The following is a 27,965-nucleotide window of genomic DNA, read 5'->3' as shown; positions in this document are numbered from 1 at the left end:
GATCTGATGCTCTTGTCTAGCTTCCGTAGGCACCAGACATTCACATGTTACATCTACATACGTGCAGGCAAACGCCCATACACATAAAGTGAAGATAGATCTTAGGAAAAGGAAGAAAACAGCTGTTGCGGTTGGTTCCTTTGTGGATTTCCACTTGTACTACGGTCCTTCATTCAGCTGATAAAGGAAGGAGCAGAAGTTTCCACTTGTCCTACGGTCCTTCATACAGCTGATAAAAGAAGCAGCAGAAGGCTTAGAGGAAGTTAGGGGTCTTTCACTGTTCACCGGAAAGTCAGATATTAATTGGCATGATTTTCATTCCAACTTTTCTTGTATCATTAGCCCATATTGTAAAGCACAACAATCCTTTTGCATTTTAGCTAGTCAGTTAGTTATGTATGTGGGTCTCAGGGGTCAAACTCAGGTCACCAGACTTGGAGGGGGGCTCTCCTACCAGCCGACCTCCTTTCTCTGAAGTCTTCATTCTCCTTTTGGTCTGTCTCTTTTCCGTAATTCTCCTGCCTCAGCCTCCTGTTGCCATGCACCTGACCAGTTAGTTCCTTCTACTGTGGGCTTTACTATTTCTATCCTTTACAAGCCATTGGACTTGAATAAGAACATAAGAATATTAAAACTTGAGGCGTTTCTTACCACAGGTGAGGTTATAGCTCAGTGGTGGAGCCTTGTGTAGCATTGTGTGACATACTCAAGGTCCTGGGCATAGTCTTAGCATTGAAACTAATGGGCAGACCAGGACCAGGCAGAGCCAACTTTTAGTGAGGTGTGGTGATCCATGCCTCGTGTTAGTGCTGGGAGTCCAGGTGTGGCTGATGCAGGATCCCAGTGTTCAGGGGCTGAGGCATGAGGTCACAAAGCAAGACCTCGTTTTAAAAACAAAGAAAAACTAGAGCTAGACATGGTGGTGTACACGTGTAAAACCAGTCCTTGGAGGAAGATCGTGGGCCAGTATGGTCTTTGAAACCCTGTTTCAAAACCAAACAAAAAGACCCAACCCAGCTGGCCTTGAACTCAGAGATCTACCTGCCTTTGTGTCTTGAGTGCTGGGATTACAGGTGTGGGATTCTGTACATGACCAGCAATGATGTTTTGAAAGAAATGAAAATCTTTTGGTTTTCTCCTTTAAAAATTACAAAATAAGGAAAGGGTAAAGAGCAGAGAGAAATGATTGAATCTTGGAGTGGCTCTGCAGGTGGCGGCGGTTAGCGGTTAGCGCAGGACCTGCTGGTGCTGGCTTCCAGTGCACACAGGAGCCTGGCGAGCCGTGACTGGCAGGGAAGCATTCCAAGGAGGCAGTGAGCGCTGTTAGGACCTTTGCTTTAATTGTTTTTGGTGACTTTTTCACTTCTGGAGGTCACTTAACAACTGGTTTTGAGAACAACATTGATAGGGGGTTGACTCAGTACAAATACAAAGCTGATTCCCCGACTGACCGGCTCTTGTCACACACTGAAGTGCTGTGGGCTTCGCCTTCTGCAAGACATGCAGATGGGTAAATCATTCCTTCTTTCAAGGCTGCCTTTTGTTTTCAGAACACTTAACATAAGGTGGAAATGGTAGGCTATCCCTGAGAAGAACAAAGCATCATTAAATATAGTCAATCATCACTTAAAACGGTAGCCACCAAGGCCATCTGAAATAGGAGCATTCTTTCATGTGACCCAGTTGTAAAACAAAAACAAAAGAAAAAGCAAAGAAAAAGCATCAAACAGAACTCACCGCAGTGCACACAGATTGGCCTGAAGTCCTTGCTGGAGTGAGGAAGCCCAGAGAAGCCTGAGACCATTGCGTGGGCAGAGGGAGGGAGGGAGGGAGGGAGGGGAGAGAGAGCGAGCGCGAGCGAGCGCTCATGGGTAGGATATGCCCAGGAGAGGCTTGTGTGGGTATCAGGTTCTGTGCATGTGCTGAGAATCTGGCCAGGACACCCTGAAAGGCTCAGGAGATTGCTGGCGAGGCGCACATCTGGACAGCCGTCTCCCAAGACATCTGAGCTTGCCAGTTCTACATTCAGTGCTTTCTTGTGAAGCAGTGAGGGTGGATGCAGGAGGTTGGAGTGGAAGAGCCGCTGGTGCGGGTGGGACTGGGTTCTGTTTCCTGTGTGACTTAGAAGGTGCCCTTTGCTCCTTGGTAGATAAGTGAGAGAAGACTGATTGCCAAGTAAGTTCTGGGGGCACCACGGGTGAGAGGGGTTTCTTCCCTGCAGGAGCCATTTTCTCATGCTGACACTGTTAGGACAATTTTCTTTCTTTAGAATTACATCAAAATATAGATTTATTTTTGGTGTGTGTCTAATATTGCAGCTTTTGAATTAGGTTCTTCATATTCCTTCTGGGCTCCTTTCATGGTGAGGATGTAGCTGTGAGCTCTAATGTCTGCGCATCTGTCTGTCAGCCTGGGTGTCTGACTGCACCTTGCCATGTGATGCTGTGCACGCCTGCTCAGGTTTGTTTTCCTCTGTCGCCTGCTTGCTATGATTCTCCACACTTTTTTTTTTTTCTCTTGTTCTACTCAAACAGGACAATCAATTTTTAAGTTCACCTGCCTTTTCCCTTCTGTGCCAGATGCCACAGAGGGACAGTTTGGCTTAGAGTCTCAGAAGCTGTAGTCCAGTGTCGCTGTCCATTGCTTTGTGCCTGAGGCTGGAAGAAGCGTGATTTGGGGGCATTGGCAGAGCCTCTCGCCTCACAACCAGCCGAGGATCAGGCAGGGCAGAGAGGAACCCAGGACAAGACGAGCCCCCAAGAAGACCAGCCCAGTGACCTGTCCCCTCCAGTTAGACCTCGTTTCCAAGCCTTTCTGCCTGTCACGAGGTGAATCCACTGTGGGTCTGCAGAGCCTCAGGAGGAGCCGTCCCAGAGGCTGCACCCAGCAGCTAAGGCCCAGTGTTAACACTTAGGCATTTGGAGTATACCCTCACCTCCAAATTAGAACAGACCTGGTTTAGGCGTAGAGTTTAAAATTAACTCTGTAACTGAGAAGACATTTCCCACCTGAGCTCTTATTTTCAGTTATTAGAGAGAAGAAATACATTTTTTTAAATAAAATAAGTAGAGTGCAATTTGATGAACGGGTGCCCAGTGGTCCTGATTCTTGCATCGTTGAGCATTCCCATAGTCTAGCATACAGAGAACATGTATTCTGTAAGACATCAGAGTTGGTGTCCAGAGAAATGCAGTTTCTAATTTTTCCTTTTATATTTAACTCCACTTTTATGAGACAGTAGACCTTTTTGACAGGACAGTGACTGTATTTGTCATGGTCCCCCAGAAGCTCCCTAAAGCCGAGATGTGCACATGTGACTGTCACCTGTGTTCAGTGGTTTATGCTGTCAGTCTCTAGGCTAGGGAGCCCAGGAAAACAGCAGGCTGATAGACCAGGCAGCTTGGGACAAGAAAGGTCAGCGACATTTCCTGGAAGGTCCTTGGTGAGTTGCCGAGTGCATCGGAGGCTGGAGGATCTAGAGTTTGAAAACTCCCCCTGCTTGGGAAGGGTGGAGCTGTGCAAGCCCCCTTCTGCTTTCAGTCCTCAGTGCCCTATGCAGAGTGTCTCTTTCCCACCTCAGCTCCCTGCTCCACAAGTCAGTCATCTCTGGAAGCACCTCCACAGACATCCAGAAAGTCAACCCAGTCAGTTTGACAGGACTAACCTTCAGTCTTGAATAGTGGGAGTCTTTCTCCTTGGAATGCCAAAGCCTAGTGATGATGCCTGTGATCATTTACTCACTAAAACCTGTCTGAACCGCTCTGTGAACAATACGAGGAGTTGGGGCTATTCTGGAGACCTGCAGCTTTATCTTTGTGTTCTAGTCCAGGGCTCTCTCAAGGGCTGGTCTTCATCCATGGCTGCTGTGTGTCAGTCACTACGGCCTTTGAAGGGGTCGAGTGAGGGATCATGTTGTCTGTATATGGAAGGTACATTCTGAAGCCTTCCCGGGATTTCTCTCATGCTTGTAGTTTCCATGGAAGTGGCCACCATCAGCAGCAGGAGTTCATTTCAGTGCTGGCTTGTAGTCCTCATTTCTCTGTTACTATGGAGACTGCCTAGAAAGTGGCAGAAAAGCCAAAAGTTTAAAAAGCAGTGATTTGATGACAAAATTATTGGGACTGTGTTTGGCTGTAGCCAAATATTCCATAACTCGGCACAGATCTCAAGTGAGTGTGTAAGACAGGCGACAGGCTTATTACTACTTTGAGTTGAGAGCTGAGTTTGAAGCTTAACAAATGCTAAAGCAAGGTTTAAGTTAGAGCTTGCTGAATATTACCTAGAATGTGAAGAACGAGTGGGTGGTGTGTATCACAGTCCAAAACAGCGAGCCTAGCCACAGCCTGGGTGTGCAGAACCGGAGACCAGAACAGCATTGTTTGTGAGTGATATCATCTCACAAGTATGCGGCATTCACTTGTGATTTCCTTTTTTGATTTTGGTGTGTGTGTGTGTTTGTGTGTGAGAGTGTGTGAGTGTGTGTGTGTGTGTGTGTGTGTATGTGAGTGTATGTGTGTCCCCTTCCTCACAGGCCATTGGACATTAGTCCACAAGGATCAATGGGGGTGGGGGTGGGCTGGGGTGGGGTAATGTCAGGGTTCCGTTGGCTGTGAGTGCCAGCTGATTAAGTTCTGGGACCAGTTTTGATGAGACAGCTCAACATTATTGTTTCAGGATTAGGGTATATAAAGGCTTTTAGGGGTACAGTGGAAAGGGCTAATTGGACACAGTACAGTATCTAATTATTATGCGACCTGGAAGCCAGAGCAGGTGCTGAGTTAAGTTTCTTTGTACAAGGTCATTCTTCTGATAAGGCCAGGAACCTGTGTTCAGGGACACTCTCCCCAGGTGAGAAACGGAGTCCTCCATTTTGTACTAATCTCAGAGCCATCTGGTCATGGGGTACTGCAACCTTTCTAGCAGGGTTCTCCAGCATGCACATGTGTGTGTGTGTGTGTGTGAGCAGGAAGTCTGCTATGAGGTAGCATTGTCGTCTCTATGTCAGGGAAGCTGTGTCTATGAAGTCTGAAGGAGTGTGGTCAGCCAAGGTCACAAGAACTGCACAGTGACAGTGACAGCACCGGGTGACAGTGTGGATGAGGGAAGTCCCTACCACTAGATGAACGACTGCTGAGAGAGGGAGAATCTTCCCCAGGGAATTCCACAAGTTGTGGTTATCCAGTCCCAAATAGTCAGCTCTAAACACACGCACACGCACACACACACACAGACAGAGAGAGACAGAGAGACAGAGACAGAGAGACAGAGAGCGAGCGAGCCATGGTCTTTTATCCATCGGAATAAAATGGTGCATCTTAGTCACACACAGCATCCTGTTCTGAAGAGGCGAGAGCCAATGCTGGATAAGCTCTCAAGTGTTGGGAATTTGGTTGCTGTTTTTAGGAGGCAGAGACCCAGGTTATAAACAGACTGACGTAATTTTATACTGTCAGGATTTCAGGTATGTCCCTGCTTTCCTGTGTAAGATGAGTGTGACACCTGGTTGCCAATGAAGTGTACACAACTCACTCAGTGTGATTTTCATTCAGAATTACAAAGTGGTTTTATTCTTGGGTTGGACTGGATGCTCGTGCTGTCTGCACCTGTCAGTCGCAGCGCTGAAGGCTTCCTGAGCCTTGTGTCTGATCCTAGTCTTCAGTTGGAAATTGAATCCTGCCTGAACCAGGGCTTGGCTCCCACCCTCAGAACTTTCCACATACAGTTTTATGTGTACTTGACACTCCTTAACATGCCGAGTTTCAGTGCACATTCAGACATCAGTTTTGGGCAAACTAAACTCTGGACGGGTAAGGTTGAAGCCATTTCCCAGTTTCACCGCTCTTCCTCACAGTTACAGATGTGAATTGGGTAAAGAGAAATAACTTGCCGGATGGGGTTGCAGTTCCTGCTTCCCTCTCACAAGGCCAGCCTTTGCTTTGTCCTCTCAGGAGAGTCGAGCCCCACGCGTCGGGAGGCCGTGAAGAGAAGGACTGCGGAGTACCTCATGCGTGCAGAGAGCATCTGTAGCCTCCGGGCCGCGCCTCAGCTCCACGCGGGACCACAGGTATGGGGAGCCGCCTCTGTGCTCTTTGGCCTTTTGGTTTGTTTTTGTTCCTATCTTTCAGCTTTATTTATAATTAGAACATTTGAGAATTTTGGTCTTTGGAATTTTTCTGTAATTTTCATAAGTTATTGTCAGAAAGGAAGGTACAGAGTGGAGTAAGAAAGACCCCGCCACAGCCTTCCCTACACCTTCTGTCTGCCCTTGGCTCTGCCCTGGCTCATGGTGGTCATGGCAGGGAGGGCACGGAGGCAGACGCAGCTCGAGCCTGCTCACATCTCCGTGGAGCGGGAAGCAGAGGCCGAGTGCAGTGCTCTGTGATCTCTTTGTCCTCTTTTTATTCTGTTCTGGATCTGAGCCCATGCTGTGGTACTCCCACATTTAGGGTGGGTCTTCCTTCTTCTGTTCAGCCTCTCTGGAAACATTCTCACAGACATGCCCAGAGGCATCTCTAAGGTGATGCCAAGTCAGGTTGACAATGTAGATCTAACCTCTCCACCTGCAAGATGCTCTGAGCTTCTGAGCCACTCACAGCTCTCGTGCATACCTGTGCAGCCTAATCAGCCATTTGAAGCTGTTCTAGAGAGAGTCCTACAAGGGTTTGCTGGTAGCTGCCTGTAGCTGCTGAGGCACAATGCTTGATGCTTTAAGCTATTTGGGACTACCCCAGCCCTGTCTATATGGCATAAGGCTTTAGAAACATTTTTTTTTTTTTAAATAGCTTTAATGTCAGGTCTGTCTGGATTTGTCCAGTTTCTGGAAGTAGCTTTTTTGTTTTAAATTCTTACTAAGGTTTTTGTAAATGGGAGAACATGCTTAGTTTATTTCCTTAGTTGATCCAAGAGGCAGTGACTTAGTTAGGTTTTTACTGCTGTGAACAGACACCATGACCAAGGCAACTCTTATAAGGACAGCATTTAAGTAGTGCTGGCTTACAGGTTCAGAGGTTCAGTCCATTATCAACAGGGTGAGAGCATGGCAGCATCCAGGCAGGCATGGTGCAGGAGTTGCTGAGAGTTCTACATCTTGTTCAGAAGGCAAACAGGAGAAAGACTAACTTTCAGGCAGCTAGAAGGATGGTCTTAAAGCCCATGCCGACAGTGACACACCCACTCCAACAAGGTCACACTTCCAAATAGTGCTACTCCCTGGGCCAAACATATCCAAGCCATCACTTTCCACTCCTTGGCCCTCATAGGCTTATTCAAACACATGAGTCCATGGGGGCTATACCTAAACACAGCATAATACAAAATACATTTAGTCCTAGTTCAAAATTCCCCCAATGTTACAAAAGTCCAAAGTTCAAAGTCTTTTCTGAGATTCATTCAATCACTTATCTGTAATCCCCTCTAAAGTCAAAATCAAAAGGCAGATCACATACCTTTAACATCACAGGATATAATACACCATTCTAAATGTCATAGTGAGAAAATACTAGAGCAATCAAGACCAAAAACCATCTGGGCAAACTCCAAACTCTGCATCTTCAAGGCCGATGCCAAAGTGGTCTTCAGATCCCCAACTCCTTTTTCATCTTTGTTGACTTCAGCACAATGCTCTTTGACTGGTTCCACTCCCTGTTAGCAGTTTTCCTCAGCAGGTATCCCACAGCTCTGGCATCTTGAACATCATGGGGTCTCTAGGGCAACTTAAGTTTCATAGCTTCTTGTTTCAGTGTCTGGTACCCACATGTGATCTTATAGGCTCCTCCAAAGGGCTTGAAGGGTCACTTCTCTACTTCTGATTGACTCCACAGCTGCTTCTGCTGCTGGTGGTGGTGGTCATCCCATGGCATCTCCTAAACACTGCTGTCTTCCGCTGTAACTAGGCTTCACAAGTAGCCTCACATAGGCTCTCTTCATGGTGCCAAGCCTCAACTCCTTTGCATGACCCCTCCAGTCCTGGGCCATCAATTGCAACTGAGCCCAGACCTTCACCAATGGCCTTCCCTGGCCTCTCACAGTGCAGAGCCTTAGCTGCTCTGCATGACCCCTTCATGCCTCCAAAACCAGTACCACCTGGGTGACTCTTATACATTACCAAGTCCAGCTGCAATATGAGGTGCAACCTTGGCTATCATGGAACAATTTCTTTGTGTTCTCAGAAAAAATTTCCTGCATTTCACCTCAGTGATGCTGGTCTCTTCTTCATCACCGCTAATTTCTTAGCTCCAGTCAACCAGCATCAGTTGCCCAATAGTTTCTTTTATTCTGGACTCTAAAGTCAGAGCCACATGGCCAAAGCTGCCAAGTTCTGCTGCTTGCTGGAGCTGGAACATGGCCCCCTTGTTCTATTACATGATCACCAGCTTTCTGTTTTCCAACTCCTTCACTGTCTAAGTTTGGGTGTCTTGGAACTTGCTCTGTAGATTGACCTTGAACTCAGAGATCTGTATGGCTCTATCTCCTGAATGCTGGGATTAAAGGTGTGTCCTACCATGCCTGAACTCACTTTGAGATCACCACTCCCTTAATCTGTTTATCTCCTAGAACATAGGATTCAGCTCCTGGTACCCCTTTAATATCTGAACTATATATTTTGTATTTTTTCTTTCTAAGCTTGCTATGCTTGATCAAAACACTCTTCCTGAGACTGAAGCACAGCACAGAGTCCAAGCTGGGTTGTTCTGTCAATGCAATTCATCTAACTCTCTTCACCTTAGCCTCAGGCAGACTCTTCAGACAAGGGCAAAAGCAGCCACATTCTTCACCCAAACATCACAATCATCTCTCTGACCCATACTCGAATTCTTTTCCTCTGAAACCTCTATAGCCAGGCTTCCACAGTTCAAATCGTGCTTAGCAACAAAGTCTTCCATATTCCTACCCCATATTCCTAGCCCATTAAGCCCCACTTAAAACACTCCACTGCTTTCTAAAGTCCCAAAATACACATTCCTCCAAACAAAAGCCTGGTCAAGCCTATCACAGCAGCACCCTACGCCATTACCAACTTCTGTCTTAGGGCTTTACTGCAGATACCATGACCTAGGCCACTCTTATAAGGACAGCTTTTAATAGGGGCTGGCTTACAGGTTCAGAGGTTTAGTCTGTTATTGTCAAGGTGGGAACATGGTAGTTTTCAGGCAGGCATGGTGCAGGAGGAGCTGAGAGTTCTACATCTTTTTCTGAAGGCAAACAGAAGAAGACTGACTTCCAGGCAGCTAGGAGGAGGGTCTTAAAGCCCACACCCACAGTCACACACTTCCTCTAACAAGGCCACACCTACTCCAACAAGGCTATACCTCCAAATAGTGCCATTCCTAGGCCAAGCATATCCAAACCACCACAGGCAGGCAGTCTTGGTATCCTATTCTGTCACTTAAGCCATGGAAGAGACAATATTTTTGTTTTAAATTGTATTTGTGTGTGTGTGTGTGTTGGGAGTAGGGTATCCCATTGTATGTGTGTGTGTGTGTACTGGGAGTACGGTATCCCATTGTATGTGTGTGTGTGTGTACTGGGAGTACGGTATCCCATTGTATGTGTGTGTGTGTGTGTGTGTGTATACTGGGAGTACAGTATCCCATTGTACGTGTGTGTGTGTGTGTGTGTGTACTGGGAGTAGGGTATCCCATTTCTGTGTGTGTGTGTGCTGGGAGTAGGGTATCCCATTGTGTGTGTGTGTGTACTGGGAGTAGGGTATCCCATTGTGTGTGTGTGTGTACTGGGAGTAGGGTATCCTATTGTATGTGTGTGTGTGTGTGTGTACTGGGAGTAGGGTATCCCATTGTGTGTGTGTGTGCTGGGAGTACGGTATCCCATTGTATGTGTACTGGGAGTAGGGTATCCCACTGTGTGTGTGTGTGTGTGTGTGTGTGTGTGTGCTGGGAGTAGGGTGTCCCATTGTCTGTCCCAGGGAGTATCTGCTTCTGGATCTGGAACAGGAAGGCGCTCATGTCCCTCTGCTGGGTGGCCATTATGAAAATCCAAGTTAAGGAAAGCCATTCATAATTATGGATCGAAGCGTCTGTCTATTACCGAACAAGTAAGTGTCTTCATTCTCCATTTTGCTTTGGGGACAATAATGAAAACATGTAGTAACATGAACTCCTGTGAATAGACATGCTTTACGGAATCCATCAGGTATGGCTGGTGTGTGTCAAGAATGCCCCAGTAGTCATTTTGAGTGTTACCTGTGCTGCCTTGTATCCTTAACCCTGTGCGTCCCTGATTGATAGTCTACTGGCTTTCCACGGAGTCACAGTTTCTTTTTGTAAGATTCACTTTATTAGTTCATGCTGACTGTAATGTAGCATTCTGTACATGGGTATGACATGTACAGAATGTGAGGCCTCCATGTCTCCTCCTCACTGTCTCCTCCACTCTGTGAGGCCTGTCTCCTCCTCACTGTCTCCTCCACTCTGTGAGGCCTGTCTCCTCCTCACTGTCTCCTCCACTCTGTGAGGCCCGTCTCCTCCTCACTGTCTCCTCCACTCTGTGAGGCCTGTCTCCTCCTCACTGTCTCCTCCACTCTGTGAGGCCTGTCTCTTCCTCACTGTCTCCTCCACTCTGTGAGGCCTGTCTCCTCCTCACTGTCTCCTCCTCAATAGCAAATGAGCACAAGTCCTCCTGGGTAGGTTCTGCTCTGGAGAACAGCACCACTGTGTAGATGAGTCAGAATTTCACTTTAAGCATACTTATAGAGAAAATAAAGCTGGGGTCTACAGAGGAAAGCTGATTATATGAGGCTACCCAGTCATCAAATGCCTTGTGCGCATCCAGCAGACACGTGTGGGATCCACACAGAGTATGACACAGCAGACACGTGTGGATCCACACAGAGTGTGACACAGCAGCTCTTCTTGCAACCTTCCAGCAAGGCTGTAGCTCTGTAGCTCAGGAGTCAAGGCTTATGGAGACTGCCCAGAGCTGGCACTCTGGGGTTATGGGGCTATTCTCAAAGAATAAAAGCAGCAGGCGCTGACTCTGATCTGATGATAATTTGTGTTTGTTTCTGGTGAGGCAGCTGGAGGAGAGAGTGGACATGGCGTTGTTCTTCGGGGTAAACACTTGCTTTTCATTTGCCATTGTGTTCTCTGTGAGGCCTCCATGTCTCCTCCTCACTGTCTCCTCCTCTCTGTGAGGCCTGTCTCCTCCACTCTGTGAGGCCTGTCTCCTCCTCACTGTCTCCTCCTCTCTGTGAGGCCTGTCTCCTCCTCACTGTCTCCTCCTCTCTGTGAGGCCTGTCTCTTCCTCACTGTGAGGCCTGTCTCCTCCTCACTGTCTCCTCCACTCTGTGAGGCCTGTCTCCTCCTCTCTGTGAGGCCTGTCTCTTCCTCACTGTGAGGCCTGTCTCCTCCTCACTGTCTCCTCCACTCTGTGAGGCCTGTCTCCTCCACTCTGTGAGGCCTGTCTCCTCCTCACTGTCTCCTCCACTCTGTGAGGCCTGTCTCCTCCTCACTGTCTCCTCCTCTCTGTGAGGCCTGTCTCCTCCTCACTGTCTCCTCCACTCTGTGAGGCCTGTCTCTTCCTCTATGTGAGGCCTGTCTCCTCCTCACTGTCTCCTCCACTCTGTGAGGCCTGTCTCCTCCACTCTGTGAGGCCTGTCTCCTCCTCACTGTCTCCTCCACTCTGTGAGGCCTGTCTCCTCCACTCTGTGAGGCCTGTCTCCTCCTCACTGTCTCCTCCACTCTGTGAGGCCCGTCTCCTCCTCACTGTCTCCTCCACTCTGTGAGGCCTGTCTCCTCCTCACTGTCTGGAGCAGGCTTGGTTATTTTCTTGAGATTAGCTTGGTGAGCCCATTGTTTCTCTTTGCTGACGGTCTTTGAATCTGAGTTTCAGCCAGCGTGGTGAGGTTTGGTGTGAGTGATGGAGCCCCTTCCCTCTCTCCAGTGCTGTGCACAGCAGATGTGACTTCTCTGGAAAATCCTTGTGCAAACATCTCTTTGTAGCTGTTTCAGTAGATAAAGGAATCCTTTGGGGCTTTGACACTGCTGGTCTCCATCTTCTCCTCTTGACAGTGGCTGTTCCCTCTGTCTAGACCTTTCCATTGCTTTATGAACTTTGGAGTCTTGGAACCTCTTAGGTTGTAAATGCAGAAAACCTGAATTTCCCATTATCCCATTATATTATTATAAAGGATATGTAATCATATCCTTTGCAAACAAATGTTGGAAAAGAAACCAGCAGAACACAGTCCCCGTTTTGCTTCATACATCATACCTGAAAGGCACCAAGAACACTGGAGAGGCAGGCCTCTGATTAAGTAGACTCTGGACTGAAGGGACAGTGGCTTTCATTTGTTTATTTATTTTTCCAAATTGCAAAAGACTTAACCTTTTTTTTTGTTTTTTGTTGTTTTTTTTGTTTGTTTGTTTGTTTTTGTTTTTTTTCAAGACAGGGTTCCTCTGTGTAGCCCTGGCTGTCCTGGAACTCACTTTGTAGACTGGCCTCGAACTCAGAAATCCACCTGCCTCTGCCTCCCAAGTGCTGGGATTAAAGGCATGCACCACCACCACCCGGCTAGACTTAACATTTTTTAAAAGAAAATTTAAAATTAATTAAATTTTAAAAAGGCACAGTAAATTATCTAAATGCAGGCCATGAAACATAAATACCATTTGATCCCACAGTTACTAGGGGTGATTGAACGTCACCATGCAGAATGTTCTGAGTGCCCTGTAGATTTTGAGCACACTGGTAGCACATCTGTGTTTGCTGATGTTGTTGGCCAACTGGACAGGTGTCATTAAAGACATTGAAACTCACTGAGAGATGTGGCAATAAGGCATGGGACTAGGTTACAGGTGGCTAAATGTCAGGTGTGTTAGCCATCTAAGAGAGGCTGAGAGTGGTCGAGCTAGCCATTTGCCCAGGAAGGATTTGCAAAGCTAGAACTCCGAAGAAGAGCTTGAATTCAGGGATTCTGCTAGACATTGAAGTTCTTCATCTCCTCCTCCTCTTTCTCTCTCTCTCTCTCTCTCTCTCTCTCTCTCTCTTTCTTTCTTTCTTTCTTTCTTTCTTCCTCCTCTTCCTCCTCTTCCTCCTCCTCCTCCTCCTCTTCTTTCTCCTCCTTCTTCGTCTTTCTGCATAACCCCATCTGGCCTCCTGCCTGCCTAGGGCAGAGATGATTGGTATCACCACTGTCCTCAGCCAGAGCCGAGTTGTGGATACCTTTCCTTTTGTCTGTTACCCGTTTTCCCTAATGGTAAGGAGTGACTCCTGCTCAGGTGTTCTGAGGTGAGGTCACTCTGTTCCAAGTGGGGCTGCTGAACCAGCAGCAGCAGCAGTAGCAGCAGCAGCCCCACCAGGGAGCCTGGTGGAAGCACAGACTCTTTGGGCCCAGCTCAGTCCTCCTGAAGCCTATGTTCCACTTTGATAAGTCCTTGAGCAATGTGCATATGTGCTATAGTTTGAGGAACACTGAGTCTACAGGCAGGTGGAGAGTGCATACTGAGAACACTGAATAAATCAAAGAAACTGTGGGTAGGTCAACTGGAGACTCAAAGGAGAAGCCAGGCAGCCTTTACTTAACTTTTTAGAGAACAGAAATAGCAACCGGGTTTTAACCATGTGCTAACTCCTGATCACAGGCACTGGCTGTAGCCATCATTGCATGGAGCTATGTGTCCCGGGCTTAGGCCTTGGCTAGTTGAGCAGTGTTATCTTGCCATCTCTGTGAGGCCCTTCTATCTTCTTGTGGGTAGTCTGGGTATAGATGAACCTAACCAATCTTTCTTGACATCTTGTGCTACAGTGGCTCTTACATATAAGAGAGACACTGACTTTTTACATCAAGGGCATAACTTTGTTGCCTAGGAAGTTATTTCCTGCTGCTTTGTAACAGTGTGCTACATTGGTAATGCTTTTTTACAAGTAAGAGTTTATTACTTAATTCAATTTGGGACAGGTTCTCTCGTGGAGCCCTGGCTGGCCTTCTCTTCATGGCAGTCCTCCTGCATCAGCAGACCTGAGTGCTAGGGTTGCAGGCATGCACCACCTTACCTGAATATGCTCACAGACCAGTGCTCTCTCCCGCCACCAGCTTTTGTCACCAGAGACAGCTTAGCTGTATTGCTTCTCAGTGTCCTTCTGTTAGAAAGACAAAATAAGCCAAGACCTGGATCTGGTTTCTGAAGCCTCTTTATGTTATTAAACCCTGTAGATTTATATTTCCCTTTGCTGTCTAAAGACAGGACCAGATCTGTGGAGTTATAACTAATTTAAATGCTACTATATATAAGAAATAAGAGATTATTAAGAATAATTTTAGTTTTTGAGTGTTTCATAAGCACATGCAATGTATTTTATCAGATGTATTCCTCACTTCTCCACTCCCCACGGTTCTAACTCTGTGTCCTCCTTTTTGACCCACAAGTCCAAAGTGTGCTGCCTATGTGGACCATGAAGTGGTGTATGTTAGACCCACCAGGGGCCACACATTCAAAGCAGACTGACTCTCTCTCTCCTAGAAGCCAACAGTATGAGGTTTTTAAGATGATCCCTTTATTTCATAATCGTTGTGTACTCTGTCTGACCTGAAGCTTGCAAAGCACTTTAAAGAAGAAAGAGAAGATTGTGTCTGCCGCCTCTGCCATTCCTATCTGCCCCAAGTCACTGCTGTTTGCAGCAGCATCTACTTAGTGCGTTTTAGCTCCTTTCTCACACAGAGCACCTGCTCTCCCCATTCGGGAGCGCACAGTGCACATGGCTCTCCTCAGCATTCAAGGGCTGTGGAAACCAAACTCAAGTATGGACTTTTGTTTTCCGGTCCTCCACTGTGACCCTCATTGTAGCAGACCATTCATGCCTCTCGATGACCTGTATCGTGTTAGGTTTTTAATTGCTGTGGAAAAGGTGCAAGGGTTTATCTTGGCTCATGGTTTCAGACCGTGGTCACTTGGCTTTGTTATTTCTGACCTGTGGTAGAGTGTAAGAATGGGAGGCAAGTCTCCGGTGACCTACTTTTCTCCACTTAGGCCCTCTTCCTAAATCTCACTAACACACAACCCCAAAGTCTTTTAAGCTATGAATCCATAAGTAGAATCATTGATGAGGTCAGAGCCCTCAAGACTCAGTCACCTCCCAGGGACCTCACTTTTGAATACTGCTGAGCTGGGACGGACATCAACATAAGGGCGTGTGATGCATCCACAGTCTACACCATAGCACTGTTGTGTTTCTCACCATGCACTCAGTGGCATAAGCAGAGTGAGCTGTCTGTGGAGTCTGAGAGACCAGTGAGCAGGGACTGAGAAATGTGAACAGAAGACGGGATGTCGTGTTGTGGAGTTTGGAGTATCAAACATCAAATGTAACAGATAAAATAGTACTTTCCCTTGGTAGCTCTTTAGCTAAAATTACAAGCAGCTTTTCTTTCTTGTTGGTAATGCAGCAAGATGTACATGTGTGCATGTGTGTGTATGTGGCATTTAATTGAAAGGTTGTCAGCAGCAGGGTGGAGCTGAGGTCTGTCTAGGATCCCATTCTCTCTTTGTGATGGCAGTGATTCATCCTCTGAGTCCCCTTCGCATAGGAGGAAAATTGTTAGAGCAGCTTTCTGTGAGTGCCACACTCAGTGTAGGCATGAGAGGGTAAGGATGAAGGAAGACAGTGTAACTCCTGCAGAAGAGAGAGGGTAATGATGAAGGAAGACAGTGTGACTCCTGCAGAAGAGACTGCCTTTTGACAGTTCCAATGGATTCACTGATGTCTTGATAGTATGCATTAAACATTTTCCTTAGGTTTTCAGCTTTTTTTGTTTGTTTGTTTGTTTTTGAGATAGTGTTTCTCTGTGTAGCCCTGGTTGTTCTGGAACTCACTCTGTAGACCAAGGTGGCCTCAAACTCAGAGATCTGCCTGCCTCTGCCTCCCGGCCAGTTTTCAGCTTTTAAGGAGGCAGTGATGTATCTTTTTTCTGACATCTACTTTGGTTCCTAATGAATTGTGATATCAAATAACATTTGCTGAGACATATCTAAGAAATCAAATTATATCATTTAAAAATTATTATTATCTGTTGCAATTGAGATATTTTATCAAGTTAAAGCATCTCTAAAACAAAGGCTGCGGCTAAGAATAAGAATGGCTTGGTTGATGAAGTATGAGGATCTTGGATCCCAGGACCTGTGTAAAAAGTGAACCTGGCATTGTATGCCTATAATGCTAGCACAGGGAGGCAGGGGTGATGACCTCAGGATCCATGGAGCCAACCAGCCAATCAGTGGGCTGCAGCTTCAGGGAGAGGTCTTTCTCAAACAGTAAGATGGAGAGTGATTGAAGAAGCATCCAGTGTTGACCTCTGATCTCTATGTGTATGCGCATGCACGTGCACATGTAAATATACACATGCATACATGCACAGACACACACAGGCACACACAGGCACACACACACACACACACATGTGGGAGATAGAAGCATGAGGATCCTCCCTTGGCTACAAAGCAAGTTCGAGGCCAGCTTGGGCTTCAGGAGACCCTGCTTACAAAATTCAAACCAAACCAAACCCCTCCCAACTCCAGCATCACTAGCTTTTTCCTGCTGTACCCAGCGACGAGGAAGCTCTTTGAAGGCAATGAGAATTGATTGCTGCCTTTAGACACTGTCTACCCTAGGTGGTAGTCTCCCCATGACAGCTTGCACCCAATTCCCCAGGCGGTTTCCTTGCTAAGTTTCCCGACTCTGCCCCAACAGTGATCAGGGTGCAGTTCTTATTAAGAGCTCTGTCTGGCCATGCCAGTCTGTGAAGTGTCGGGAGAGGGGTCTTAGTAGGCTCCTTACCACGCTGTCCCTCTGTACTCTAATCTAGTTTGTTGGTAAGTCCGTCTGCCCTGTGTGACAAGGCTTTGTGTCTCCTGTGAGGAGAAACTACAGAAATCCAGCTGGACATGCTGAGCCCTGCTCCTCTCAGGACTTAGCTGCCTGGCAGGGCGAAGCCAGAGTTTGGAAGTTGAGACTGTTTGTAACCGTGGTGCTCCAGCAGCCTTTCCACAGTCACTCATCTTGTTTGTAGGCAATAGACTGGTTTCCACATCACAGATAGTCAAATATTTGAAGAAAAGCTCTTTTTCTCATGGATCACTCCAAGCTCTGTTCTAATAATCACTGACTATACGGATGGGGCATTTATTTTCTCACCATTGGTTGGCGCTTTTTCTGGTTAACTTGAATCTGTCAATTCTCTTTAAAACATATGGTATAGATTAAAGTATCTAACTGCTTACTTTGTTTTATAAAGAAACACTGAAGGACTGTTATTTCAAGGTTATACCTCTTCTGTTTCAAGTGAATCTGTTTAATAATATTTTTGTTTGTTTTCTTCCTAAATTACTTTTGGTCTGTCTTGGGTAAATTCAAGGCTGCCACTGACTTTGGCCCGCTCAGCTAATTGTTCGACAGTTTCCTGACATCAGCTCATTAGTTCTCCTTGGTTAAAAGCCCGTTTCCAGCCGTATGACTTACTTACTTGTGCTCTTGTCTTGCTTTTTCATTTTCATTTTCTTTATTTTGATTTTTCATTTTACATTACAGACAAACAGTAACTTTTTCCTTTTATTTCTCTTCTCTGATTTCTGATAAATTTAGTTTCCTTTGGCCTGGTGTTTGCTTCAGTAGGCAGTCTTCCTTCAAGTCCCTCCCTGACTGATGTGTAATCTTTGATATCTTCCATTAGCCTCCAGGATCACTAAGTTCAAGGCCCCCTTGGAGCCTGAGGAGCCCTGCCGAGGAGCTGAAGGCCTTCCGAGTCCTTGGGGTGATTGACAAGGTAATTCTTCAGTGTCTCTTCAAGAGTTCAGTCATAAATCGACTGCATGCTGGCATTCTGTCTTTGAAGCTTTGGATCTTAAGGATATGAAACAAAGGGGGAAATGACTCAGATGCATCTGCACTTTAAAATAACAAAGCACCGAGGACTGGCTTTCATCTCAGCAACTCACATAAGGTCATGCAAAATACATCTGTGCCAAGGAGAAGGTGTGTGTTTGTTGGCATTCAGTTGAGTAAGGGTTTTAATTTTCTAAAGTGTAGTGATAGAAACATAGACTTTGTATTGCTTAAATTGGTGAATTTGTGGCTGTTCAGCAGTAACCAATACAGTTACTTTAATGGTCAGAAAGAAAGTTGGACTTCCTGGTAGGTGTCATTTATGAGCACCTGCTGTGTGCCCACACCTCCATAGTAGGCATTTATATAAAGTGGTTAATAGAGCCCTTCTTACATTCCCATTATGTTCATCTTAGTGGGAAAGTGATGCAGAACATAGAGTCCCATGCCCAGAAGTCAATTGGCCAACTTGTAGGAGTGCTGAGCACAAATCTGAACTCGGTTGACTCCAAAACCTGTTTTCCTGTTTTATTGAGCCCTTTTTATCTTCCCTGGTTCTACAAAGCTTAGTGACATGCCAGTCATGCCAAATGTTTGTCAATACTGAGCCTGTCACTTTGTATACTCTGGAAATATGAGGTTGCTCTACCACCATAACATCAGAGAAATGCTGTGTTTAAAGTTGATACAAATGGATCTTGATCTCTTGACCTCTTGGCATTGTCCTGAAAACACCTGAGTGTTGTTTGTTTTGGTCCATCAACTGCCACTCGTGTGCTGAAGTGTTCTTGTGAGTCCCTGCTGCACTTGAGCAGTGTGCGTTGCAGCTTGAGAAGCCTGGGCAAGCGCTCACTCTCTGAAGCCTTCTAAAAGAACATCAAGTCAAAACTTGGGGGAAGCTCTTGGTGTTTTACTCTTGTGAGCATCATTGTCTCAAACAGGTATGAAAGAAGTTTGAGCTTAAAGGATTCTGTGCAGCAGGGCATTCTGTATGTTGTTCAGAGCCAGTAATGTTCCTGTGACTGCTACTGTAAGCAGTCTGTGTTATGGAGAGCATTCTGTTTGAGAGCAGACTGAACCAGATGAGAACCGAGTGGACGCAGGTGCAGCCAGGTCGCCTTCCTGCGTGTGCTGACAGATTAGCTCTTAGACTTGTCTCTTTTGACTCTGTGACTGCTCATTGTTGTGCTTTGAACCTTAAGGCACGACACAGCTCTGGTAATAGCTAGGAGTTCCACAGATTAACACAAGCAGACTCTTGGCAGCAGAGCAGTCCCTGCTTTTATAGTTGAGACACAGACCATTGCTATCCGTCTCCATTCACCAGTGCCTCGCAGATGCTGTTTTCTAAGTGGTAAGAAGAAGCTGTGTGTCTGGGACTCAGTTAGCTTTGCAGATAGTCTTGAAGATCATGGCTTCAAGTCTGCTAGTAAAACATAAGCAGGCAGGCTTTAACATTTGGATTGCTGTTCAAGGAAAATTCCTTTTTCTTGTACTAAGGAATCCCTTAAATTTGGGTTTTAGAAACTTGGAGTTGAGTAAACTCAAGTCTAGAAAATACTCAGGGTGCAACCTCGTAGATCTGGGGCGGCATACTCTCTGATTCTGTTTCATTTTAGCAATTCATTTGGCTATTTGTGAATTATCTCGAGTTATTTATTAACTTGGCAAGTTCAACTTTGTATTAAAGTTCACTAGGAAACACATTCATAAACTGGATCTAGAAGCCAAGGAGGTGGTCTCATTAGCGGCTACGGTGCAGAGCTCGTGAGAACGGTGTTGCACTGTTTGCCTTCCCACCGGTCTCTTTGTACCTAGAATTTTGCCACCCACACCATGGGCCCCCAGTGCAGTTGTTGGATGAGTGAATTGAAAAGAATTTAAACTGCATCGTAGAGTGACACCTACTGGTGTAAGCTGAGACTGCTCCCAAAAACCATTCCACAAGGACACTAGTGAGCCATGGCTGTTGGCTGGTTTAGTGTTTGGAGAGGAGGAAATGTCTTCCGTTTCTTTGTTGGGATTGTAAAACCCTTTATGAAACAAGGAGTAAGTACCAGGGCTCTTAGAGTATAGACAGGCAGGTGCCCATTCTGTTGTAGAAATGATGTGGCTGGTGAAGGCCTTCAGAGACCTGTTAAGGAAGCCCAGATAGAGTATGAGGCCATTTCACCTCATCAAACGTGTGTAGGCTTTGGGTATTTCAGAGCTGTAGCTCTGTCATGCGTGTTTAAATCCAGGAGAGTATTGGTTATGCTGGAGCAGTGCGTGCATCCTGCAAATGGAGTGCTGGGGCTCACTGAGGGGATGTAGTGTGCAGTGGGGCCTGCAGGTTCCCCCCTCCTCCCAGGAGACAGCTAGAGCCACAGAAGCTTAAGTTGCAGAGAGGGAGAGGGAGAGGGAGAGGGAGAGGGAGAGGGAGAGGGAGAGGGAGAGGGAGAGGGAGAGGGAGAGGGAGAGAGAGAGAGAGAGAGAGAGAATTGGACTCATAGTTAGAGATTCATTCCTCCCTCCTCCCCTCTCCCTGCCCCTCCCTCCTTCCCTCCCTCCCTTTCTTCCTTCAGAGACATGGTCTCTCTGCGTAGCCCTGGCTGTCCTGAAACTCACTCTGTAAGCTAGGCTAGTCTTTAACTCAGAGATCTGCCTGCCTCTGCCTTCTGAGTGCTGGGATTAAAGGTGTGTGCTAGCCACCACCACCTGGCTGAATACCCTTTAAGAATTAGTGTCTTGACCAAAGATGGAGTAGACCTGAGATCTCATGAGCTTCTTCTCAGTAGAGGCATCCAAGGCATGGTGGGGGTGTCAGCAGAGGGAAGCTGTGGAGGGAGCGCAGTGGTTGGTGGATTTTGTCTTAGATAACTTTGAAGATTACCTTCTGCTCTCAGATGCACCTGCATATGTTTCCTTGTGCAGAAGCAGAAGGAAAATAAGAGGCAGACTGGTGGGTGCCCAGCGGGCTCCTGTCATCTTCTTGGAAGCCCGTTGCCTGGGCAGGTGCCATGCTCTGTGCTGTGAGTGTGTTAAGTAGAGTGCATGCTGTGTGTTTAGTGCACAGTGCTTACACACAGCTCACTGCAGTGCTTAGTGCACAGTGCTGACATACAGCTCACTGCAGGCTTGACTTAGTGTTGAGTGCAGAGTGCTTACACAGAGCTCACTGCAGTGTTGAGTGCAGAGTGCTGACACAGAGCTCACTGCAGTGTTGAGTGCAGAGTGCTTACACAGAGCTCACTGCAGTGTTGAGTGCAGAGTGCTTACACAGAGCTCACTGCAGTGTTGAGTGCAGAGTGCTGACACAGAGCTCACTGCAGTGTTGAGTGCAGAGTGCTGACACAGAGCTCACTGCAGTGTTGAGTGCAGAGTGCTTACACAGAGCTCACTGCAGTGTTGAGTGCAGAGTGCTTACACAGAGCTTACTGCAGTGTTGAGTGCAGAGTGCTTACACAGAGCTCACTGCAGTGTTGAGTGCAGAGTGCTTACACAGAGCTCACTGCAGTGTTGAGTGCAGAGTGCTGACACAGAGCTCACTGCAGTGCTCAGTGCACAGTGCTGACATACAGCTCACTGCAGGCTTGACTTAGTGTTGAGTGCAGAGTGCTTACACAGAGCTCACTGCAGTGTTGAGTGCAGAGTGCTTACACAGAGCTTACTGCAGTGTTGAGTGCAGAGTGCTTACACAGAGCTTACTGCAGTGTTGAGTGCAGAGTGTTTACACAGAGCTCACTGCAGTGTTGAGTGCAGAGTGCTTACACAGAGCTTACTGCAGTGTTGAGTGCAGAGTGCTTACACAGAGCTCACTGCAGTGTTGAGTGCAGAGTGCTACACAGAGCTTACTGCAGTGTTGAGTGCAGAGTGCTTACACAGAGCTCACTGCAGTGTTGAGTGCAGAGTGCTACACAGAGCTCACTGCAGTGTTGAGTGCAGAGTGCTTACACAGAGCTCACTGCAGTGTTGAGTGCAGAGTGCTTACACAGAGCTCACTGCAGTGTTGAGTGCAGAGTGCTACACAGAGCTTACTGCAGTGTTGAGTGCAGAGTGCTTACACAGAGCTCACTGCAGGCCTGACTTAGTGTTCAGTGTGTACTGCTTACATACAGTTCTCTGACTCAGTCAATTGACCATTGGATGATCAAAAGCTGAGAGTGTTCTGATGATGGTCCCTGTTACCTGGCTTGTTTCAGGGTCACAGCCCCCTCAGCAGCTCTGAGCCATTGCCAAATCCCTGCCCTTGCTCTCGTGCTGACGCTGCATAATCCTCCTCAGGGACGGCTGAGTGAGGAGCAAGCAGGACTCTTTGGAATGCGCTGCAACCTCCTGTGGGATAAAAAACAAATTCAAAACAAAACAAAAGTTAGAGACAACACTGGAGATCAAAAGGCAGGATCACCTCCATTCACTGATCCTCTGCGAAGAAGCCTGAAGCCAGGGCTTTGCACAGTCTTCAAACTGTCACTGTTATGAGACCAGGTGCCTCATCGTCCAATCTCACCTGGGGTCAGTTAGCTAGACTTTGGGATTGCTATGATGTCAACAAAATGCTGGACTTTATACTTTGTAGCTAAGTATGACTGGGAAGTTTGGACAGTTGTTCAGGTTGACAGACTTGGAGAAATGGATATTTATTTTCTTGACATCTAAATAATGTCCTTATGATAATACATAGGAAGACTTTTTATTGGGAACTCAGATTCATCAATATTTGTATATTATGCATTGGATTATATTGGGCTAATTACAAAGAGTTCCTGCTTGTACTTCATCTAGCCTACACGGTCAAAATCCTGTTGGTGTCTTAGATGACATCACATTATAGTCTGCTGCCCAGGGTTCTGTGGAAAGCCACTTGTCTTATGAGAAGGAGGAGACCTCAGTTGAGAGAGAAGTGTAATCAGCTCTGAAGGGAGGATTAAATGGCCATTGTAAACGTGGTTCAGTGAGTAATTACAAGCACACAAGATTCAAACGAAGAAACGATCAGGGCAGAAGACAGGACAGGTCAGAGAGCAGCAATAGAATGCTTGTGCTTGCTGAGCGTCGCAGTGCCCTTCTTCAGCTCCCACACCACAAGTGGATGGAAATCCAAAAGCAGGGAGAGAAGGGGGGCCTGGGAACATGAGCAGGCTGAGTCCGTGACTGAGCTGTCTTAACATGTAACATCTAGACATAAGCCCTAAAGTCAGGAGTTGTGTGAGCCCAGAATAGGGCACACTACCAACATCTACTGGACGGCCCCTCAACCAGCTTCTAAAAACCAGTGCTTGGAAAGCAAGTAAAAGCAGGAGGGAGAAACATCAAATGACCTTAGAAACCCTAGAGGTCAAAGGACCCAGCATGACATAAGTGCTAAAGGACTGGACTTCTGTATCCTGAGAAAATTTTTTTCAGGAATGGCGGGAGAAGCCATGTGTGGTGGCCACACCTTTAATCTCAGTGCACATCTCTGAGGCTGAGTTCAGCCTAGTCTAGTCCAGACTGCTAGCGGCACCCTGCTCATTAAAGAAGCATAGAAAGCATGAGGGGAAATGTGGGCATCATCAGATGAAAGGCAGACAAGGCTGTGCCTTGCAGACTTGCCATAACCAGTGCGTTTTCCAAGCAGAAGTGCAATATGAGGTCCCGGCATGGAGAGGAGTCTCCAAGCTGCAGTACCTATTTCCTAACGCTCATTATGACTGGAGTCAGAGTTGCAAGATTCTCTGATAGAGTTTTATGCGCTTTGGTTGTGAGTCCCGACGTTTAATGGCTAAACTGTCTCTCCAGCCCTGACACAGTTTTAAATATATGTAGAAAAAAACCATTAAAGACAATTTATAAATAAGGGAGGGTATAGAAAGAGTATAAAGAGAGGAACAGTTCACACAACTTGACAGAGAGATGACTCTGTGGTTGCTAGTGTGTATATTACATGTGTATATATTCTATAATAACTGGAGATGCCACTCAAAGCTCTGTAGATAAACTGAAGTAAAGATGTACACATATTTACTTATTTGTTATTTATATATGTGGGTGCAGACTCGTGCTGTGTAACCTGAGTGGCCTTGAAATATGACTCTCACACCTTGCCCTCTTAAGTACTGAGGTTACAGATGTGTGCCACCACATCCAGCCTAATGTAGGATTCTAAAAATATTCAATTAATCCATAATAAAGTAGAAGCAGTAAACAGAAACCAACAAAATCCCAGGACAAGTTTTAAAACCTCATACAAATGTAAGCTCAGACACATTATCAATTACACTAAATATAAATAATCTAATTATATTGGTTAAAGAAAACATGATCTGAGTGCATTAAAAATATGACTTAACTCTGTGATGTATACAAGAGATTCATTTCAGATACAGTGATAGAAAGAGTTTTAGGGTGAGAGTATGGGAAAGGCACATGTCCACGCTGGTCAGAAGACAGCAAGACTGGCTCCACTGGCAGATGAGGAGTCTTCAGATGAAAGGGCTGTGGAGATGTACAGCATTGTACAGCGATGAAGGACCATGTGGTAGGAGAGAACTGACTGCTGCAGGTTATTTTCTGAACTCTAGAAAGCTGCTGTGGGACACCCACCCCATAAATACATACATGTCAGTCATTGGATATGCATGTAAAGTCTATGTACACGCACAGTACTGCCCACTATGCAATGATGTCCTGAGACTGTTGCTGTAGTGCATTTGGCAGCTCTAGTCAGAGAGTACACGAGACTCTCTTGCTGTGTACTGAGACTGTACCAACGGTGCAGGAGTAGAGCATGTTGCTTTCCTGTGTCCCCCAGACTGTGTTTACTGCAGCATCTGCAACGGTGACTCTCACAGGCTGCAGCAGAGTACTTACTTACCAGGGGCATGCTGGCTCCTGATGGGTTAGCTCAGCTTTGGTATGCTGTGCCTGCCTCCAGTGTCGATGAACCCTTATTTTCTGTGTCACTGGTTTCACTCATCCGTGGGAGTGACCTCAGAAGAGTAACATACGTAGATAAAACACAATGTAAGGCACAGAGGAAAGCAGACCAAGTAGATGAACTCCGGCATGGTGCAGTAACTTGTAACTGTTGATGTGATGGTTTCAGGAGTGGCAGAGTGGCCCCTGTGTACTCTGTTTGGAGTATTTTCTTGATTAGAGATGCATGGGAAGCAGTTGGGAGGGCTTTGTAGGAGTGCTTGCCTGGGTTCAGAGAGAAGCAGGCTCAGGAATCCATGCCTCCACTGTGGGAGCCGAGAAAAGGAAGAAAAGAAACATGATCATCAGAACAGAAATCAATGGAATTGAAAATAGGTAGACCAGTAGGAAAATGAACCACACTAACGGGCAGTTCTCTGAACATCAGTGAGCTTGCTAAGCCTGAGGAGAGGATAATTATGGAAGAAAGATCTTTATATCAGAAACCAGACCTATGCCACTCCATCTTGTGCAGTGAACAGTTTGGATGTGATGAGTTTAATCACCGTACAGTTTGTTACCGCATCCCTAGAAGACAAAGCCTGTTAAACCCACAGGGAAGGAACAGGCCATCTGGGTAAATGCCTCTCTACCCACCACGGAAACTGAGTGAGTACACAAACCACCCACAAAGCAGCACTAGGCCCAGGTGAAGTGGAATTCCGTCTAACATTTACAGAAGACCCGAAGCCAGTGCTCTGTAATGTCTTCCAAGTATAGAATAGGAAAGCAGTGCTATAGAGATTGGGAAGGAAGCTTCCCGTGTTGGCCTGTGGGTGACATGACTGTGTAATCTGAAAGGACTGACACTCTTATGACCAATAGACAGTTACATCGGGGTTGCATGACGTAAAACTAGCACACTGTACTTAGCTACCTTCCTATGTGATCCATTAGAATCTGAAATTAAAAATAGTATCAAGTGGCCGAGGAAATAACTCAGTGGTAGAAGGCTTCTAGAGTTGACCCCTAAGCATCAGTCAGCTGTGGTGGTGCACAGCTGTGATTCTAAAACTCAAGATTCTAACACTGAGGCAGGAGGATTCTGTGTTTTAAGATAGCCAGGTTACATAATAAATTTCTGTTTGACCCTGCCCTCCCCCAGATCTCCAAACATACTTTCCATTAGTGCCCCAAACTAAATACGGATGTATAAATTTAAGAAAGTATACACAGCATCTGGGTAAGGAAGACTGTAACCCCGATGAGATAAAACAGAACTGAAGAGGAGAGGGGCATGGCGTGGATAAGAAGGCACACTGTTGTGGATTCAGTACAGTCTGATTTCAAAGCTCACCAGGTAAATCTCTGTACATCAACAATCTGACTTCAGAATTTATATGAAGGGGCAAAGACCCCGGATGGGCAGCGTAATAGTGAAGGGGAAGGGTGGAAGTCGGAGCGCTGACACTTCTTGAGTTCAAGTCTCATAAAGGGTAGCAGTCAAGATGGTTATATGCTGGACTTGATTAGCACTTTATAACTGTGAAAGATCCTATGATAGGGGTGAGCAGACAAGCCCAATAGACTGGAGAAAATACTTTAAAGATAACTGATTGAAGACTGTTATCCAGAGCATACCAAGACTCCTAAAACTCACTGGCAACACAGGGGCATACCTCAGTGTATGCAGCGGCCTGTGGTGAAAGTGGTGAGTCCGGGTATGTTGTGCTGTGGGGAAGGCTGCTCTCTTTAGTAAAGTCATGTGTTTGGGCCCATGACATGTTTGGAAACTACAGTTTTGTCAAATTGTTCTAAATTTAGAGTATCTAAAATTAAAAAGAAAAAACCATTTTATTGGAATAAGATGTGTCTTTAACGATGTCTTCATCCCAAACTGTAATGCCACAGTTACTGTTAAAATATTAAGAGATGCAGGAGAAGCATGTGGCTCCACAGCAGCTAGCTGCTAGGTTCCTGCAGATCCAGGGTGTGGCTTTGATTGTTAAGGGGCAGCCTCTATTGTTTAGATTTGAACTCAGAAGGTCATAGATGCATTTTGTGTTGAGACAGAGCATGAGTTTGAATCCAGATGCATCTCTTTCTAAAACTGCATCTTCTCATTGTTAGACCTGGGCTGTTCAAGTTTCCTATCAACCTGTTCTGTTTCATCCTCACTAAAATGTTACGGAAGCAATTGAGCCTAATGGCATGCCAGTATGTGAGTGACACAGTTTTAAAGCTTCAGAAGTAGAAAATTCCCATAGTGACTAAAGGGACTTAGTTATCACAAACTCAGTAGCTAAAGCAGGGTCTCATTTATCCTTAATACCTGCTACATATGAGAATTTTGTAGACTCCCAATGCCTAAAACTATGCAAGACAAAACTATTGTGATTGTATGTATTGATTAACAATTAGAAATTTGAAATGTATGTGGTTACTATTTTTAATATATGAACCTTAGACTTTTTATACAATCCAGTAGGACAATGTTACTCTCAGTCCTGTTTTCAGACTACGCAGCACATGCTGTAACTATCTCCGTACTGTTTGACCCTCAGAGATATTGCTGTCTGCCTCGGCCTGTGATGGATGCGGCAGCAGGAGACCATCTCCTAATGCTATGATGTTTTTTCTTTTTTCTTTTGTATTTTCCCAGAGTTGGAGGGAGTAGGTTAAAAAGTGCACCTGTGTGTCTTGCCTTCTCCCAACTCATATCAGTGTGTCCCTGTCAGTTATCTGGGGGTGCTGCTGTCTTCTGGCTTGTATTAGCCCCCATTAGTGACCCGAGGGAGCCACTTGCCTCTCCTCTCCTCTCCTTCAACAGCAGCACTTGCTATTTGCCTATCCCTTTAGGCACCAGGAATCACACCCAGCCCAATTTTCCTTGATCCCTGTATGAGATTGAAAAATATGGGCGATGGAATTGTGTCTACTCTGAAGTCTGTACCTAGTCTCTCTCCCTATCTTAAAATGTGCTGTTGTGCATGTTTGGTCTGGTTCTCCTCCACCGTTCATACTGATTCTGCAGTCACTTATGATGATGCTTTGGAAAAATGCAGCCCTACAACCTCCAACGTGTGTGTAACCTTCACACACATCTTAGCTGACAGTGCAGGCCTCCTGGCTGAGCCTCCCCAGCCTGTCTTGGCTTGGCCCTGCTCTCCTCTCTTCTGCTCATGGCTTCTTCCCCTGCAGAGCCATTGCCACCTCAGTGTTGTGTGGTTCTGGCCCTGCTGTCTTGTAGGTCTGAA

At 46.2% G+C, this 27,965-nt stretch overlaps 1 protein-coding gene across 5 annotated transcripts in view; it reads left to right on the top strand.

Moving 5' to 3' along the window:
* Positions 1–27,965, top strand: part of Rps6kc1 (ribosomal protein S6 kinase C1) — a 146,279-nt gene that overhangs the window by 71,431 nt on the left and 46,883 nt on the right. For 3 of the 5 annotated variants that reach the window (XM_021159114.3, XM_029476274.2, XM_029476270.2), the window contains 2 exons: positions 5,949–6,064; positions 17,681–17,773. In XM_021159114.3, the coding sequence (XP_021014773.1) occupies positions 5,949–6,064; positions 17,681–17,773 (209 nt within the window). Of the gene's footprint in view, positions 1–5,948; positions 6,065–17,680; positions 17,774–18,046; positions 18,774–27,965 lie in introns of those variants that run through there. The other 2 variants (XM_029476266.2, XM_029476284.2) reach the window with 2 other exon arrangements.

Source organism: Mus caroli, unplaced genomic scaffold, assembly GCF_978045245.1.
Source record: "Mus caroli unplaced genomic scaffold, Mus_caroli_1 scaffold_1, whole genome shotgun sequence".
NCBI classification, from domain to species: Eukaryota; Metazoa; Chordata; class Mammalia; order Rodentia; family Muridae; genus Mus; species Mus caroli.
Note: the sequence above shows the minus strand (reverse complement) of the source record. Positions and strands in the feature narration are given on the sequence as shown.